This window comes from Lactuca virosa, chromosome 1, assembly GCF_052849685.1.
Source record: "Lactuca virosa cultivar CGN04683 chromosome 1, Lactuca_virosa_CGN04683_v6, whole genome shotgun sequence".
NCBI classification, from domain to species: domain Eukaryota; kingdom Viridiplantae; phylum Streptophyta; class Magnoliopsida; order Asterales; family Asteraceae; genus Lactuca; species Lactuca virosa.
In genome coordinates, this window is record NC_136426.1 from 182,038,299 (window position 1) to 182,052,786 (window position 14,488).

The window sequence follows — 14,488 nt, forward strand, 5'->3', positions numbered from 1 at the left end:
ACGGTAGGGTCAGCAACTGCCTCCTCTTGCCCCATGGATAGAACTTTCCATGTGTTGTCGGTCGTTGCTGCTTTGGGGCAGTTTCTCCTGAAATGCCCGACTTCCCCACAGCCATAACAGGCTTTACCGACACCTACTCTAGAGGCCTGATCGGTTGGTTGGACTGGTGTTCTGCAGCTTCGAGCCATGTGACCCTTCTTGCCACAGTTGTTGCAGAGCATTTCACGACGTGGGCTGGGGATGCGATGATGATAGTTGCATTTGCTGCACCAAGGGAGGGTACCAGTATATCTACTGGTAGGTGCTTGAGTTGCAGGAGCAGTGGCAGGAGTAGTAGCAGCATGAACTGCCACTGTATGTTGTTTCTTGGAGGGCTCCTGCGAAGACTGGCTCTTTCGTTGCTTCCAGAACTTTCTTTTCTCACCACTTCCCTTAGCTGGTTCAGGAGTGGCTGTCAGATTATCGAGATCAACGCCGTGATCTATGAGAGTCTGTGCCAAGCACTTGGCGCTGTCATAAGTGTTTGGCCTGGCGGCCAAGACATTCCCTTGAGTTAGGGGCGTCAATCCCCAGATATATCTTTCAACTTGGTCTCTGGGGTGACCATTCCCGGACAAAGAAGTGCTAGGTCTTCAAACCTAGAAGTGTAGGCAGCAATATCGGAACCCTTCATCTTAAGGGTCCAGAGTTCATGCTCCAATTTCTGCATTTCGCCTCGTGGGCAGTACTCAGCTAGCATGAGCTCTTTCAGGCTCTCCCAACCCATCGCATTTGCTATTGGCAGAGTTAAAGATTTGACCCGACCATTCCACCAGGTCAATGCTCTGTTGGTGAAAGTGCAAGCGGCAAATTTCACCTTGTTAGCTTCAGAACAGGAACAAATTTCAAAGATAGACTCGATCTTCTCGAACCATCGAGTTAGGGCAATAACACCTCCATTGCCGTCGAAGGATGTGGGTTTCGCAGTCATGAAGTCTTTATAGGAGCACTCCTTCTGGTGCCCTTGACTCCCTTCCGGATTTTGGGGATGAGTACCACCTCCCGACCCGCCAGCTCCGCCAGGATTAATCTGTGACATTGCAGCAGCCACAGCTAGAGATGCACACAAAAACCGGTTTCACTATTCAAAACCGGATCCAATCCGAAACCGGATTGGGTCAAAACCGGTTTTGACCAAACCGGATCGGATCGGATTTAAAACCGGATTTTCAATCGGATCCTAATCCTATATTCCAAATCGGATTTGATACCGGATCGTAAACCGGATTCGCTAAAAACCGGATCCAAATCCGTCCCAAAATCCGATTAAAACCCACTAAAATCAGTTTAAACCGGTTTCAAATCGGATTAGAATCGGATTTGGATTTTGGTTGGAACCGGATCGGATTTTGACCGGATTCGGATCGGATTTTGACCGGATCGGATTTTTGATGATGTAAGCGAAACCGGATCGGATTCGTATCCGGATCGGATCGGATTCAGGTTTTGTGCACCTCTAGCCATAGCAGCCGTAACAGCTGCCTGGAACATGGCAGGATCGAACTGAGGAGGTGGCGGTGGTGGTGGCGTGTTGTTGTTCCTTCTGATGGGTCTTCGTCGGGGAGGCATCTTGTTCTAGAAACAACCAGGAAGAAGAGGATAGTAAGTCCTCTGGAATCGAATCAGGAGATATGAAGCAATATATATCTCACTATGATAGCTAGAGTGTTCTACTAAGCGATAAACAAGGAAAAGCTACCAATGCAAATAAGTTATCGCTAAAATGAATGAGTAGTAACACTTGGAAGAGAATCTCTGCAATGAATTTGACTTTGATAAAATACTCCTATAGTATTTTAGATTGTCTGATTTGTTCTATCGACGTCTTGTTGTAGGGATACTTGGTAAGTTTTAGGCCTGCTGCAACCCCACGGTCACTCCCAAGCACATATTGGTCATGTCTTCAATGAATATAGTTGATCAGGCTATATTGACCCAAGACATGATTACATAACTGCCCAGGTTTAACCGCAGTGTCCAACATCCAAATACTTCTGTTTTTTTCTACCCATAATATTGTTTCTGGTATGTAGGTATGCTTGTATACTTTTCGTAAAATACTTATATTTTAAAAGTATACTTTTAGTTCAGAGCACTTCAGCCCCTTAGTGTTTATAGTTGTATACCATGTAAGGTTCGGTATACTTAGTTCACTATAAACAATAGCTCTGATACCAATCTGTCACACCCCCGAACCGTCAGAACGGACGGTGGAAACGTCCGGGGGCGGTTGACTTCATGTGTAGTATCACAACAATCGTATCATAGCAATCAAAGTAAACACAACCATTACATTACAATATGAATATTTACATTTGTTTGAAAACATAATTTGTACATATCAGTATATTCAAAAGTAACAAAAGATAAAGACGAGACTCCAAAATGCTCCGTCTTCTCCAAAACCTGACATAAGTACTTGTCTATTGTTGTCCTGAGAATACAAGCGGTTTTGAAAACGTATTAGCATAAAGCTGGTGAGTTCATAAGCATGTTTTTTTATTGAAAACTAGTCACTGAATTTGTAAAATTGATTTCTTTTTATCATAAGTAAGTATCATTCATGACTAAAACCTTTGATATGAAGTTCTGAAATATGTATGCATGCTTTCCAAGAAAATCCCATATTTTCTAACATGTTTGCAGATTACTGTATGAAAAGTATGTTCCGTTTGAAAACCCTGGTTACCTCCAGTATGAATAGTAGTTTTATTACTCAAATAAAACCAAGGGTTGGATCCTTGGAGTATCCTCCAGTAAGTAGATAAGTAGTTTTATTAATTAAATAAAACTATTGAAAAAAGAAATCTCGTAAACAAAGGTTAGTTTATACTTATTGTGAGTCGTATAACCATATTAATATGACCCGTGACCTCCTTGACGTTTCTTCAGGCGTCAAACGATTACAAAATTTGTCACCCCAGGCGTGCCCGCCTAACTGTAGCTAACAGTTCAGGTGTGGGATTGTCGGTCCCGAATAGATCTATTCACAAATTCCACGCTCTCCCTCTAGGAGACTCTGATTATACTACCGGGGAGGATTTATTGGTACCCCGAAGGGCATAACGAAGATAGATCTCACAATCCTGTATTAACTAGTTTACATATAGTTCGGATGTTCTCGAGTTCGAAATCGTTGTAAACGGTGTAGAGTATAAATAATTAGACACAAAATAATTATTTAGTAAGATACTCTTGTTATCTGTATGGATAAACTAAATCTGTCATAGTTTATATGTTTGACTTTGCATGGAGTTTGATTCTGTAAAACCGGTAATGAAATCCCCAAACTATACCTATTATAGTTTGACTGGTAAGTTGTGTTCATGCACTGTTCTGAAAACTATGCAATTATGTTTAGAAAACGCCCCTTATGCTCCGCATTTTACAAAACGGATAAAGTATCTAAATGTTTAACGTAAAACCATTGTAATTGCATCAGTTTTTAAGTTGTGAAAACCTTTATGTTTGGCTTGTATTCCCCCCTGAAAACATTATAAAAATTTATAAAAGCGTAGGGGTATGAACTCACAGTTTAACATAGAATTCGGGTGTACGATCGGTTACGAGTGCTGAGTGTTAACTGATGTTTCGTACGCAAGCGGATCCTATTAACATATAGTACACATATATGTATTAGATTAAGTATTCCATGACAAAACATGACGGGAAACCACCCTAAAGACTTGGAAATGCTTGAACTAAGTGTCGGGACCCTATATGATCAAACGAGAGAGATGTACGGCCATAAGAGTGTGTGTGCGGCCAGGGTGTGCAGCTAGGATATGTGTGCGGTCGTACATGGGAGTGTGCAGCCGTACAGAGGGGGTGTACGGTCGTACACTCTTCATTCATGCTCAAAACGTCGATTTTTAGGTATTTCAAAGCCAATACCAAGTCCAACTAGCAGATGGAGGCCAAACTCTCACTTTTGAGAGTCTTTAAGGTGTGTACGGCCACCTTATGAAGGTGTGCGGCCGTACACCTTCAAGTGATGAAGAACACGAAGAACATGAAGAGTTTTAGGCTTAGATCAAGGTGTCTTACCAGTATAACAAGCTGAATGATGGAGTACTTCACGTTTTTGAGGCCCTTAGAGTGTTCTTGGATGAAGTTTCTAGAGAGAGAAAGTAGTGTGCAGCCAAAAGAGGAAAAGAGTGAATGAAGGGGTCTCCTCCTTTATATGGAGGTGGGTGTACGGTTGAGGGGTGGGTGTGCGGCCGCACACCCATGTGTACGGCCGTACACTCCTCCCGAGAGAGTGTATAGCCCGAATGTTGAACTATGACTTGGCATTACTCGACCTAGGACCCAAACTTTGATTGTACGAGGCTTAGAACGCTTTGTCAAACCCTTAAACGACGTTAAAAGGTGATAAAATTGAGTTTAATTATCGATATGATTGACCAATTGTACAGGATAAAAGTTCCGAGTTGTCACATATGTCATGAAATATTGACTTCATGGCATTGTATTTACAAATGCTAATGAAATATGTTTACTAAGTTCCATTTATATATGAAAATTATAATATGGAACTTTTTAACGGATGATAATTGTTATATGAAATCCAAGTGTTCTACTAGAAAGTTTAACCTGAGTAATCATACAAGGAAACAGCAAAATGTCCAATGAGAAACGCTTGTGTGTTATATGAACTTATAAAATTGAGTAATTATACAAGGAAATGACAAAAGGTTCCGATGATAATCTCTTGTTGACTATCAATTTGAAAAAGGAAACAAGAGAACAAAAACTATGACGTTGTGTGTCTGTTGTATAATCAAACAGAATCAACAAGTCTTTTCTCTCATTCACATGAACCAAATCAACAAAACAACAAAAGTAATAAAAACAACATTACGACTTATATCATATTCCTTACATGTGGTATTAATTAACTAAAAAACCATCCATATTGTTTTCCCCTGTTTTTGGCATTCAAAGATACAACTATCAAAACAAAAACAGAAAAAGATAAATCATTACTAGAGGTGACAACAAGCAAACCATCTTAATTCTTCCAGAAAAAATTAGGATATAACTCACTGAGTTTCGAATTCAGACAGTAATTCAACCTCTCCTTCTCAAGCATTTTCATTTGAAGCGCGGGACCTAGAAGATTCCCCCTCACCCTATGAATAAAGGAAAAGAAAAAAAAATTATAAAATCTCACAAAGTATATGCACAATATAATACAAAATGCTATGAAAACGAATACAGCAATTTTAAAGCATTAGCTACAGAGTCACTAACTGAAACCCTTGACTTGTGTAGTATGCTTGTTAGCAAGTTGAAAAGGCTTCAAGTGAATAAAAAGAGAGAAAAATTTAATTATATGTCTAGTCTAGGAGGTCAAACAGTGAGAATTGTAATCTAAACATCTAAAGATTTTATCAATTTATCAATACATGGAGACATAGCATAGCACGAAAACTGATTGTTCAAAGTGCAACACAATGTGGTGGATAATTGCCATTGATTAGAGGGAACTCATAGATCTCCAGTAGTTAAATAATAGTTCAAAATTATATAAAGTTTATTGGAGGAAATACAAACTATGAAGCAAACCCCAGTGCATTTGTGGCAAATTAACCAGAGATAGAAGCTGAGGAAAGTTGAGTTCCAAAACATGCGATGAAATTTTGGATTTTCTAAAAAAACAAGTTCCACAAATTCATAAAGAGGCCCTTCAGGCAAAGACTAAGACTGCAGTAATGAAGTACGATAGAGGCATTGTATAAGATTTTGAGGGAAGATAGAACTGAATTAAATAAAAACCAGAAGACCTATAACAACCAAAAACACGGAATTTAGAGCCCTAAATGAAGGAATTAGTTATCCATGGATGGTCTGATGCGTTATCCGGTTAATGGGTAGGCATGGGTGTCAAAAATATTATATATATATATATATATATATATATATATATATATATATATATATATATATATAATATAGATGTGTATGCCTTTATTCATGTGATGAGAGAAAGGTTTGGGTGTCAAAAAAGTATACCTCAGATGCATGACCATGACCAAGTATGTCAGGTTTCTTTTTCCTGGGGGATAAAGCTCTAAACCAACACTTTTCCTTTTGTGCTGAAAACAGATAAACAGTTATGTGTTAATTATTACTCACAAATATCCACTTGGAAAAAGTAATTTGTACTGGTCCTGATATATTTATGTGACCCAACATATCAAGACTTAATGAGTTAACATAGACACATTGAGACGGATCACTACTTGGGTCGATTCATTTAAAAGTTAGAAGTAGAAATTTTATTTTTCATATTTTATTAAAACAAACTCTTATAGTAGAGGTCAATAAAATCAATGTTAAATGGGTCGATTTGGGTTATATGAAACTCTTATAGTAGAGGTCATGGGTTACCTTGAAAGTTTGGGCCATCCGGAACGAATTGACGATGATATGGATACAATGTAATGCCATAATAAAAAAACCGCTTGTTGTTTAGGAGGTATTGTCCTGTTGTTGTTTGAAAAGGAGAGAGATCTCCACCAATTATGTGATTCCATGACTTGTAATAACCCAACACATCTTCTTCTTCATCCTTCTTCTCTCCATCTTCATACACAAGACTCACCCCACACTCTTTACAACTTCATTATCTAGATTTGTAACAGTAATGGTAACCAGGTCACCACCTTCCATCTCATTCATACCAAACATCCAATGACTTAACACCACCCTACAATTTTGATTTGGACTAAATTCATCCCTGTAACGTTCGTACATCCATATGTAGTTCTTTGTTATATTACTAATTGTGATCATTGGTGTAAGGTTGAATGGAGGCAACTCATCCAAAACTTGCCTTGTCTGCACAGAGCAGAAGTTGAGTCCTATAAGGAGGTTGTTTGGAGATGATGATGGGATGGTAAATGATATTGATGACCCCAAGCTTCTATGCCTAAACCAACTTGGCATCACCTTTGCCTCATACCTTGTGCTAAATATTCCAAATTCATAAATCATCACCTGCCAAATACAACCCACCTTAATTAATCACCATAACAATTATACTGACATAAAGACAGACATTTAAGTTAACTAGACAAAACCTTGATTTCAGATTCTGAAGAATTAGTTCCCACGCATCTTTCGTTAAGGAAGTCTAAATTACTCCAGCCCAAGCTACGTAATACCTTTTCCTCAACACTCACCATTGCTTGGATTTTCACCAAGCCTTCAATTTCATAAGAACCAAGTGCGTGAACTATCCAAGATGCGTAACCTATCCATCTTATTGATAACTGGAGTGGGGACATTTCAGGATCAAATACAACTTTTTCTGTACGATACAAAACATGATCAGGATTAATAAACAACTCTCTTAGTGTACGTGGAGGATACTCGACTGACTTCAATTTTTTACACTTCCCCATACTGAGTATCTCAAGTCTAGGAAGAGATCTCACACAATTGGGCATGGAATTGATAGGATTGCCATCTAAATATAACTCCTTTAACATGGATAGGCAACTAAAGTCCATGGGAAAGGATTCATTAGACAACTTGTTCTTTGCAAGTGACAAACTTACTAAAGACCTCGGTAAAGACATTGCAATGGACTTCAAATCATGTGGTATAGCACCCATAAAGGCATAGAAAGAGGTTCTTCTGTTTATACCAATGTTGTTAACAGTGCAAGTATCCAATAAATCCATATCCATATTCTTGATTCGAGATTCACCAAGATTACAACCATCTAACAACATTGTTTTAACCTTCTTTAACATGCCTATAATTCTTGGAAGTTTTTCAAGCTTCTTGCAGTAGCTCAGATCAACTAGAACAAGTTTAACACATTGCCCAATTGATTCACAAACATCAAGCAAACCAATGCAATTTCTAAGGATCAACATCTCAAGCGCAGGGAATTGATCAAAATCACCAACACTATGAAGTTGTTTGCAGTAACTTAAATTAAGAATCTTCAGTGAACCAAACAACATTTTCTCTTCGAAGAAGAATCCATCCAACTTCAAAACGGAGATAAGTTAGTATAGTATTGAATTTTATCTATCCACTCACATGCATGAATAACAAATGAAGATAAGTTTACCTTTTTCCTCTTCTCAAGTTGTTGTGGATTACTATAACAACTGACAAATGATTCAATATTGCTATATGACATGTCAAGAGCAACAACATTCTCTATAGGTAAGTTTAAAGGTATAGACTTTAAAGGAAACCCATGCATACACAGGCATCTTAATTCCCCTGGAAAGTTCTCATAAGACCCATGCATGTGCACATAATTGAGTTGTAGTAGCATAAGACTATCCATGTTACTCAATGCATCTGTTTTCAGCTCATATGATGCTCCCAACTTCTCTTTCTCAAGCATGCGCATGTCAAGGGAAAGGCCTAGAAGATTTCCCTTACCCTAAGAAGAAACAGAAACAGAATGCAAATAAACAAATTAGGCAATACAAAGTATTTTGGACATGCACGCTACTAAAAGCATAATGGCTTCTTACCTTTTTTTGTTTCAACACTCTGAATGACTCCTTATGACACCATAATCGACTTCTCTTCCATGGCTTGTTAGGTGACTCTTGACCTACTTCAAATCTTCCCATCTCTTGAACCAATTGATGCATCTTCAATTCATTATTCCATCCAATACTAAGAAGACATTTATCAATGAGATTCGTAATTCCGGATCTTGTGTTTATATCACATGCCTCTAATATTGTTTCGCTAACATATCTATCTATTCCAACAAAAAAACAAGCAATATGCTTAAACAAGTCCTTATCATTTTTAGATGGCAAAGAATCGAAACTCATTCTCAAGACATTATTTACAGGGGAACTAACTTCTTTCTTTAGCCCTTCCATGAACCCTTCCCAGTAAGCCATATCCCGATTATGCAGAGACTTGCCCAAAACTTCAAGAGCCAATGGATGTCCCTGACAATACTTCACAAGCTCATCGAAAACCTCTTCATAACCTGCCTTGGGATGGTTACAAGTGAATGCATGTGAAAACATAAGTTGTCGTGATTCATTCTCATGTAATCCTTCAAGGAAGTGTTCTACATGCTTGGGTTTAATGTTTGTTTTGAATAGTGCACAACTCTCTGTCAACCATCTGTCCTTTGTTGTTATTATAACTTTGCTTCCAGGATGAAAACCCTTGCTTCCAAGTAATGCATCCAACTGAACAAGATTACTAATATCATCAAGAACAAGAAACACCCTTTTACGGGCCAATGCATTCTCTATCTTTGAGGTATATATTGAAACATCATGAACTTTAATTGAACTTGTTTTTGAAATGCCATTGCATAGTTGTTCTTGTAAATCAAGCAACCCATTAAACTTTCCATCACATATCCTACTGATATCTTCAATACAACTGCATTTGTGGAATTCACAAGAATATATCTCATAGACGTGTTTGGCTAAAGATGTCTTACCGATCCCTCCTATACCATAAATAGTGAGTATCCATCTTTCAACCATGAGGTGATGAAGTTAATGGAATAGTCCATACCAATAAGTACTAGTCGAACACTCTGTAAGGATACATGTAATCTACGGTAGATGTCCTTTATAATTTCTTCAATAAACTTCGTCTGTAAGGATACATGTAATCTACGCTGCTCAAGGATCAGCACCAATTCATCAAGGCACCATGTTGAAGAAGCGTAATTCTTAGACAAGATGATAATAGAAGCCCGAGATGCCTTAATTGCACTTTCCAATTCTGGTTTCAGATCTTCCCCTGTATCAATCTCTTCATCATCCAAGAAGGTAGTGATGTTTGCATCAATAAGGGCCTCATAAAGATAATTAGTAAAACGAAGACGAGTGTCAACACCTCTAAAACTTAAAAATACATCATATCTATGATCCTGAGTTGATGAATCATGACCATGAGTTAGTGAACTATGGCCATGAGTTGATGAAAAAGACGAAGATCCTTCTGGAAGTTCAGAGAGAACAACCATTATGAGTTATGTGTTGATGACTCTTTACCCTTCCCACGATTTTGAGTATTTATTTGAACTTAAGGGTATATCTAAGTAAGCTTTGAAACTCCCCCACAGATTATTGATAATGTAAGTCGGTTTCACCGGCTTTCCTCACTTGTGCTTCAATGTCAGGATCTCAGTACATAATGCCTCTACAAAAAAAATCCAAATTATTAGTATTTACAATATGCAACGTAACTCTCATCAAAGAATTTAAACCTCAATAATGCTAATAGGAATAATAATAATAATATTAATACCTTTGAATTCTTCAAAATTAAACTTTTAGCTAATTACACTACTAGAAACATAACCTTCAGCGACGGAATTAGCTACGGATTCTATCCGTAGCTAATTAGTGACGAATTACCGAGGGATCAGCGACGGAACGCACAAATATTTCAACCAAAATACTTATAGACTTTTAGAGAGGTATTACCGAGGGATCAACAACTGAATTGCAAGAATTTATCGACAAAATCGGTCTCTCGCTAATCCGTTGCAAATTAAAACATTTTAGTGAGGGAACAACGACGGACTACTAAAAATCACACGCCTTTTTTTCCCATCCCTCGCCAATCGCTCACAGAAATGGACGCCTCCTTTTTTTTCATTCCCCGCTTTTCTTTCTTTTTTCTTTCCCTCGTTTTATTTTCATTCCCAAACTCTAAACAATTTTCTCCAAAAGCCCTAATCGACCTCTGTCGACTCAAATTCCTCCTCCGCCCGGAAAATCACCTCCACCACCGTCCACCTGCGTCGTCCCTCTTTGAAGTATACTTGAAAAGTATAGGAAAACCTCATAAATCACATCATCTCTTGCTTTCCTCTCGGTCCATATGCTTTCCTCGTTGACTCGCCGTTTCCCTGCAACAACAATTGGTCTATTGGTTCATCATTTATCGTAAACTCTAGCCTTCATCACCTTCCTAGTCTGGTTTCTGGTTGTCTATAAGTTCTATTTTCATGTAGCTTTCTTTCTTCTCTTTCATTTTAGATCAAATCAGAAATCGTTTTTCTAAGCTCTGCCTTCCATAACTCCTTAATTTTGGTATTCCTAGGGTTTTCTTGTTGTTGACGTACATTTTGTTTTTCCTATTACAATTTAATAATCTCACAGGATGAATTTGTATGATATGAATTTGGTACCGGGTGTAGGCATTTGACAAGGGGCTTAATGTCAAAACGACAAGAATATATGGAGTGGCCAGAAGATGTGTTGCCGGAGCAATTAACAACTACACCACTCAGCTACTCGACTATGGCAAATAAACATCTCAGTGTAATTAATTTCACAAATTTCTTCATCTGATTCTTTGCTTCTAGATTTTATCAATTTTGAAGATGAAAAACATTATATATATATATATATATATATATATATATATATATATATATATATATATATATATTTGCAGATAATCTCACAGAAGCGCTGCTCTTTCTTTCTCATTTCATGGGAGATATTCATCAGGTATGTGATAGTAACCAATTTGACTTTATTATCTAACAAGTTAAAAGACTAAATTGCCCCTGTTATAGCGGCTACATGTAGGATTCACTTCGGATAGAAGTGGGAACACGATTAATGTTCATTGGTTCACAAGAAAATCAGAACTTCATCATGTAAAACTCCTAAAACTGTTACCATTATGTAATCTAAATTAAGAGTCTGTTTTAACTTGAAAATAAGTTTCTCACCAATCACACCATCTTCATTTTGATTGCAGTGGCTTTCAAATCCAGGGAGGATCACAGGAAACAGATGGAACTTGAAGAAGCCCGAAAAGCTGGGCTTGCTCCTGTAGAAGTTGATGAAGATGGAAAAGAAATTAATCCACATATTCCTCAGTATATGTCATCTGCTCCTTGGTATCTCAATGCAGAGAGACCTGTACGCCTTTTTCCATTTTCTTTTTCTTGCATTCTCATTAATCATGTAACCATATAACTAAAAGTAAAACCATCTTTTTTGTGTCCTGAAGAGTTTAAAACATCAAAGGAAATGGAATTCAGATCCCAATTACACAAAGTCATGGTATGACAGAGGAGCAAAAATATACCAAGCTGATAAGTACAGAAAGGGTGCATGCGAAAAGTAAGCAAATTTTATTTTACTTTTCTAGTTTTTATAACTTGATTGCTAAATTTGTTAATTGTTTTAATTTGTGGAGCTATGAAACACACAACCAAGACATGCATGGAGAGGCCACGTAAGCTAGGGGCAAAATGGACAAGTAAAAACATAGCACCTGATGAGAAAATAGTGACTTTTGAGCTTGATTATGATGGAAAAAGAGACAGGTGGAATGGGTATGATGCAACATATTATGCTCATGTGATTGAACGATATGAAGCTCGTGATGAAGCTAGAAAGAAATTCTTGAAAGATCAACAACTTAAGAAGTTAGAGGAAAAGGGTAACACTCAAAATGTGGAAGAAGCTGTTAGTGATGATGAAGATAATGAAGATGCATTGAAAGTTGATGAAGCCAAAGTTGATGAGAGTAAGCAGATGGATTTTGCAAATGTGGAAAAACGTGTCAGGACTACAGGTGGTGGTAGCACGGGTACTATTAGGTGAGTCAATAAAAATATTTAGAAACTTTTTGTCATCCAAGATTTTACATTTGTAATTCCTTTTTTACCCCTATGTTCAGGAATCTGCGAATTCGAGAAGATACAACAAAATACCTTCTGAATCTTGATGTAAACTCTGCACATTATGATCTGAAAACTCGATCCATGCGTGAGGATCCGCTTCCGGATATGGATCCAAATGAGAAGTTCTATGCTGTGAGTAATAATCTTTATTGATTTATCTTTATTTATTTATTATAAATATTTTCTCAAAAATTAATATTATTATATGTTGTTGAATTGCAGGGGGATAACCAGAATAGAGTAAGTGGACAAGCATTGGAGTTCAAGGAACTGAACATACATCCATGGGAAGCATTTGAGAAGGGCAATGATGTCCATATGCAAGCTGCTCCTTCACAAGCTGAATTGTTGTATAAGAATTGTTGAGAAATATGGGAATGTAGCTGCTGACGAGGCTCTTCCAAGAGAGCTTTTATTGGGCCAAAGTGAAAGAGAAGTTGAATATGATCGTGCTGGAAGAATCATCAAAGGCCAGGTATTTTTATATTTTATATTTTCATTAAATTACAAATTTTGGTATGAATATAACTAAAAAACTGTTGTTTTTATTGTAAAGTTATTTGGGTTTTAATACTATGCTCAATGAAATTCTTTTTAGGGTTAATCTCATAAAAGTCCTTATATTTTGTGTTTTTTTCCGGATCAAACCTCAAATTTATTATTTGCCTTATATTACCTTGTTCATTCCATTCCTTTGTCCATTCCATTCCATCTAAGCAATGACCCTTAGAACATACATCTTGTTACGTGTATTTGTAACTCAAATTTTAGTTGATAAAGGCGGTTGCATGCAATCAAAGAAGGGCCCATGGCAAGACAAATTTCATGTTTATGTTTAAGAGATTACAAATTTGATGTTTATGTTTATGTGTATTTGCTTTTTGGTTGGAATCGGAATTTAATTCCATTCCAGTCTCGCATTTGGTTTCAAATGAGTAGACACTAATCTCTTTTTCATCAACAGAAAAGCATTGCTTCCAACAAAGACCCTGAATCTAGCAAAAAGCATGAAGACATCAAGCAACCAAGTCTCCTTCCATTGCAGGAAAAACTAAGTGGAAATTGGTTCTCCCAATTCCATGGGATTGAATGGGAATTGGAATCCAATTCCATTCTGATCTTTCTTTTGGACGCAAGATATCAAACAATGGAGAAGGTGTAAGCGGAAATGCAAAATATGAGAGGAAATTTAGAATTATCGTACATTATACTTTGAAATCAAATATCAATCAATGTTGAACTTTGATATTTGATGTTTATGGATGTTTTGGTAAACTTTGATGGTTAGATTCTTTTTGTATTTTAATGTTAAAGTTTGGTTTTGGATTGCATAATCATTGGATGTTTTTGGTATTTAAATGTTAATATTTGTTTTGGGATTATATAATTATTTGATTTTTTGGTATTATTTTGTTTTAGATTCAAAACAAACAAAACTATGATATTATCTATTTGCAAGGGAATAGTTACGGAAAGAAAAAAAAATGACATCTTAAATTTGCGAGAGATCATCGAAGGAAAGAAAAAAAAAATCACATCTAAAGTTTGAGAGGGATTAGCGACGGATTAAAAAAAAACAGATATAGAGGTTTGCAAGGGATTAGCAACAGAATGTTGTTATTAGGTTTTGTCGCCAATGTCCTAAACAACAGTATTAAGTGCCATTTTGCTATGGATATTCTGTCGCTAAGGTTGTCGCAAGAGAAAACTAATCCATCGCTAAATCCCTCGCTATGTTATTAGCCACCCTTTAATTCGCTATGGAGTATGTTT

General features: G+C 37.0%; 1 protein-coding gene and 1 pseudogene across 4 annotated transcripts; one reads left to right on the forward strand and one right to left on the reverse strand.

Annotated features, from left to right (window-relative positions):
• Positions 1-4,847: 4,847 nt before the first annotated feature.
• Positions 4,848-11,795, reverse strand: LOC145162360 (disease resistance protein RPV1-like). Of its 3 annotated transcripts, none has more exons than XM_079081535.1 (8): positions 11,753-11,795; positions 8,550-10,203; positions 8,132-8,455; positions 7,128-8,048; positions 6,436-7,044; positions 6,058-6,140; positions 5,089-5,174; positions 4,848-4,992 (listed from the first exon to the last, which is right to left on the reverse strand). In XM_079081535.1, exons 2-5 carry the CDS (start codon positions 9,537-9,539, stop codon positions 6,646-6,648), a joined length of 2,634 nt encoding a protein of 877 aa, XP_078937661.1. In that variant the 5' UTR covers positions 9,540-10,203; positions 11,753-11,795; the 3' UTR covers positions 4,848-4,992; positions 5,089-5,174; positions 6,058-6,140; positions 6,436-6,645. The 3 variants fall into 3 exon arrangements, with proteins under 3 accessions (XP_078937661.1, XP_078937664.1, XP_078937669.1); XM_079081538.1 differs by lacking the exon at positions 11,753-11,795 and adding an exon at positions 10,312-10,371; XM_079081543.1 differs by lacking the exon at positions 11,753-11,795 and having other exon boundaries at positions 8,550-10,270.
• An 11-nt stretch (positions 11,796-11,806) lies between these two features.
• On the forward strand, positions 11,807-14,120 carry LOC145162385 (pre-mRNA-splicing factor SLU7-like; annotated as a pseudogene). The gene is made up of 6 exons (XR_013739069.1): positions 11,807-11,945; positions 12,037-12,149; positions 12,226-12,631; positions 12,712-12,847; positions 12,938-13,190; positions 13,702-14,120. The product of XR_013739069.1 is annotated as a pre-mRNA-splicing factor SLU7-like (transcript).
• Positions 14,121-14,488: the final 368 nt, after the last annotated feature.